Raw genomic sequence first — 4511 nt, 5'->3', positions numbered from 1 at the left:
CATTGGGGGAGGTGCTGGAGCTGATGGCATGGGAGCATGTGGTAGCAGCAATGGCGGCCTGGGGAGAAGTGGAGGGGTGCTGGTGGCGGCATTGGGAGAGGTGGTGGAGCTGATGGCGTCATGGGAGCATGTGGCAGCAATGGCGGCCTGGGCTAAGTGGTGGGGGCGCCGGTGGTGGCATTGGGGGAGATGGCGGAGCTGATGGCGGCATGAGAGCACCTGGCGGCAGCAATGGCGGAGTGGGGAGAAGTGGCAGGGAGCCAATGGCGGCATTGGGGGAGGTGGTGGAGCCGATGGCGTCATGGGAGCATGTGGCAGCAATGGCGGCCTGGGCTAAGTGGCAGGGTGGGGGGGGCGCTGGTGGCGTAAGAGAAGGTTTGGCAGTCCTAGTGGCTGCGTGGGGGAGAAGTGGGGGTGCTGGCCGCCGCAGTGGGGGAAGATGGGGTTCCAGTGGCTGTGTGGAAGTATGTGGTGGTGTCGGTAGCGGTGCAGGAGCCCATGGTGGCGGTGGAAGTGGACTAGGAGCACATGGTGAAGCGGCCATGTTGTGGCGGAGAAAGAAGCGATGCAGCGGCAAAAGGGCGCAGGAACACGTGGTGGTGGCGGAAGTGGCCCTGCGTGGCAGAAGCGGAAACGTGGTAGCGGCGGGAGCAGTGTCCTAGGAGCACGTGGTGTTGCTGGTGGGCGTGGGGAGAAGTGGGGACCCGGTGGCAGCATTGGGGGTGCCAGTGGTGGCATAGGAGCAGATGGGGGTGCCAGTGCCAGTGTTTGGGGAGGTGTGGGTGCCAGTGGCAGGGTTGGGGGAGGTGGAAGGGGCAGCGGCAGCCATGAGGGTGGGGGGAGCCAGTGGTTGTGGGTAGGGGTGTGTGTGGCGGGGGTCGAGGTCTGAGTGGTGGTGGGAGACCAGAAGTTGGATACAGGTGTGGGCGGCGTGGAAGCCTGCTTGGAAGACTGGTTGGAAGCAGTTGAAGATGGCTGGAGGTGGTTGGAGGTGCAAGTGTGGGGGAAGGGTGGTGGAATTGAGGCCTGATTGGTGGAAGACTAGATGAGCATGGTGGGGGTAGGGTCCAGACCTGATAGGAGGAGGAGGGAGTCGGGGAGGGGTCAAGGACTGATTGGTGGAAGATTGGCTGGAGGCAGGAATTGGGAGTGGGGAGGGCCTGACCGGGTTCTTGTAAGACCAGTGAGAAGCCAGAGTGGTGGGAGTAAGGGGGCGGTGGAGGTTGGCTAGCAGGGTGAGGGGGCGGTGGAGGTTGCCTAGCAGGGTGAGGGGGTGGTGGTAGCCTGGCCTGGGTAAGACTGACAGAGTGGGGAGTAAGGTGGTGGGGGAAGGCGGGAGAGGTTGATACCTGGTAGATGGCAGACTTACTTACAGACTTACTTAGGGCGGGAGTAAGGAGACTGAAGGTGTAGGGAGGTGGAGGGCCAGTGGGATGTGGGGGTGGTCGAGGCCTGATAGGTGGAAGCCAGGCTGGCAAGCTGAGGTGGGAGTGGAGGGGGGTGGGAAGGGATTGGAGTGGTTAAGGCCTGAGTGGGAAAGGTTTGCAACAAAAACAAATTTAAATACTCACTATTTTGCAGAGCAAAGTTTCGGCTTTAAATTAGGGTAGGGAAGACGCCCAAAGATAACTGCAGAATGTAGAGATGTCTCTGGTTTTGAGTTCTGGCTTTCTTAAGAAAGTATATCTTTGCCTTACAGACATGGACCCGTATGAAGAAGAGCTGCGCTGCTTGCAAGACCCGGTGGAGGACGAGGATTGGTGAGATTGGAAAGTTCTAGTTTAGTCTTACCGTATTGGCAAAACAGCTTTCTCGAGAAGTATGTTTGTTTCCTTTAGTGTCTGTGGAACATATAACTTGGTTTGTCATAAAATGAGAATCGTAAAGAAGAATTTTACAATATGAGAGTCCAGCCTCCTATGAAATTCATGAATCCACTATATAACTTCTCTGTTAGTGGCCAGGAAATAACGACATCTGAGGCAACAGTGCATCGTTGAATATATGTGGTTTCTAGAAAGTTCTTCATTCTGGTGCAATTCAAATCTGTAGTTCCACGCCAGTATTGGTAGTGCTGCCCTCTAGAGGTACCCAAATTATTTTTCCTCTCCATGATAACACAAGGTGTTTTTGTTTGTTTTTAATTTTTTTTATTGAGATGTACCCTCAACCACGAAAGGTTCAGAGAGCTTCCAACATGAGGTATTTGTGTGTGAATGTGTGAGACAGGGTCTGCTCTGTCGCCCAGGTTGGAGTGCAGTGGCGTGATCAGGAGCTATTTTAAGATAGCTGCCTAAGTTTTTTCTCTTCTGGAACACTACCCTGTTTTCCTCCCTCACAGATACGCATGTAAGAGTGTAATATGGGAGAAGATACAAATCAACAGAAAGTCTGGAAATAGACTTAAGTACATATTAAAATTTACTAAAGAAAAACAACATTTCAAATCGATGGGGAAAATACGGATTGGTCAACAAACCGTTTGAGGATAATTGGCAAACCATTTGGAAAAAATAAGACTTGGGTTTTTGCCTTATTAGTTCTTATGCCAATATAAATTTCACATGGATCAAATATTTTAAAATAAAAAATGAAACCATTAAAATGTTAGAAAACATAGATGGATTTTGTTTCCAATAGTTTTGGAGTAAAAAGGTCTAAGTTTGAGATCAAACAAAATATAAATATGGAGAATAAACTGGAAACATATTTGTATTACATATATAAAGGGCTGTTTAACAAAGGGCTTTTATAAATCAGTAATTTAGAAAAAGGTGAACAAACACATGAAACATGACGAATATTAGAAGGTAGCTCTCAGGGAAACAAAATACAAATGGCCTTCAGACATTAAAATTTTTTCAGCTTTGCCCTGGCACGGCGGCTAAGGCCCGTAATCCTAGCACTTTGGGAGGCAGAGGCGGGTGGATCGCTTGAGTCCAGGAGTTTGACCAGCCTGGGCAACATAGTGAAACTCTGCCTCTACAAAAAATAAAAAAAAATGAGCTGGGCATGGCGGCCACACCTGTAGTCCCAGCTACTCGGGAGGCCAAGGTGGGAAGCTTCGGTGAGCCAAGAGTGTACCACTGCATTCCAGCCTTAGCAACCCGACTGGAGACCCTGTCTCAAAAAAAAAAAAAAAAAAAAAAAAGCCGGGCACGGTGGCTCGCACCTGTAATCCCAGCACTTTGGGAGGCTGAGGCAGGCAGATCACGAGGTCGGGAGATCGAGACTGAGACCATCCGGGCTACACAGTGAAACATGGTCTCTACTAAAAATATGCAGGCTGGGCAGTGGGGGGCTGAAACCTGTAATCCCAGAACTTTGGGAGGCTGAGGCGGGTGGATTGCGAGGTCAGGAGTTCAAGACCAACCTGGCCAAAATGGTGAAACCCCATCTCTACTAAAATTACAAAAATTAACTGGGCATGGTGGGGGGTACCTGTAATCCCAGCTACTTAGGAGGCTGAGGCAGAGAGCTGCTTGAACCCGGGAGGTGGAAGTTGCAGTGAACCGAGATTGTGCCATTGTACTATAGCCTGGGCGACAGAGGGAGACTCCATCTCAAAAAAAATCAGCTTTTAATTATATTGCTTCTCATTAAATAATTTTAATTATATTGCTTCTCATTAAATAAATGATAAATCTTATTTTCTTGTTCTCCCACTTGGAAAAGTAAAGAAATGATAAATTTTAAAATGAGATTTCATTTCTTATAAATTTGCAAAAAGTTTGATGATTCCCAGTGTTGGCAAATTTGTGGGAAAACAGAAAATCTGCTACTCTTTGTGGGAGTATATATTTGGTACAACCTTTTTGTAGGGCAGTATGGCAGTATCACATTTTAAATGCCGATGTCCTTTGAAGTAGCAGTTCCACTACTGAGACTTTTTCTTTTAAAGCCATTTTTTCAATTTCTTTATACCTGTACTCCCATACACATAATTGTGATTATATCATACATCTAATTCAGTAATTGTAATTCGGTCTTACTTTTTCTTGACTTCCCCCCCCTCCCCTTCTCCCATGGCCTTTCTCTCTGCAACCCATGCTAAATATTTATGTAGCTAGCCTTCCATACTTTTTTCCATGTTCACATAATCATATATAGACATTTACAGGTTATTTTGGTCTTTGTTCACTTTTGTGGAAGGAGTACATACCAGTATAGAGAAATATGTATACGAACATTCATTGCAGCACTGTGATAGCACAAATTTGAAAAGAGCTAAAATGTCCTAAGTGTCTAGTTGAATAAATTATGATTCATTTCAAAAATGTGGTAAGAGCTATATGTACTGATAATGGAAAGACTACTAAGAAATATAAAGTGAAAAATGCAAGCTGCAGAACAATCCATGTAGCATAATATTTGTAAAAAAGAAGAAAGGGGGCCGGGCGCGGTGGCTCACGCCTGTAATCCCAGCACTTTGGGAGGCCAAGGCGGGTGGATCACGAGGTCAAGAGATCAAGACCATCCTGGTCAACATGGTGAAACCCCGTCTCTACTAA

At 47.7% G+C, this 4511-nt stretch overlaps 1 protein-coding gene across 1 annotated transcript in view; it reads left to right on the top strand.

The window, feature by feature from the left end:
• The first annotated feature begins 1600 nt into the window (after positions 1-1600).
• Positions 1601-4511, top strand: part of GCNA (germ cell nuclear acidic peptidase) — a 36076-nt gene continuing 33165 nt past the window's right edge. Inside the window, exon 1 of the mRNA XM_037734316.1 lies at positions 1601-1760. Within this exon, the coding sequence (XP_037590244.1) occupies positions 1645-1760 (116 nt within the window). The 5' untranslated portion in view covers positions 1601-1644. The remainder of the gene's footprint in view (positions 1761-4511) is intronic.

This window comes from Cebus imitator, unplaced genomic scaffold (assembly GCF_001604975.1).
Source record: "Cebus imitator isolate Cc_AM_T3 unplaced genomic scaffold, Cebus_imitator-1.0 Scaffold602, whole genome shotgun sequence".
Classification (NCBI taxonomy): Eukaryota; Metazoa; Chordata; class Mammalia; order Primates; family Cebidae; genus Cebus; species Cebus imitator.
Note: the sequence above shows the minus strand (reverse complement) of the source record. Positions and strands in the feature narration are given on the sequence as shown.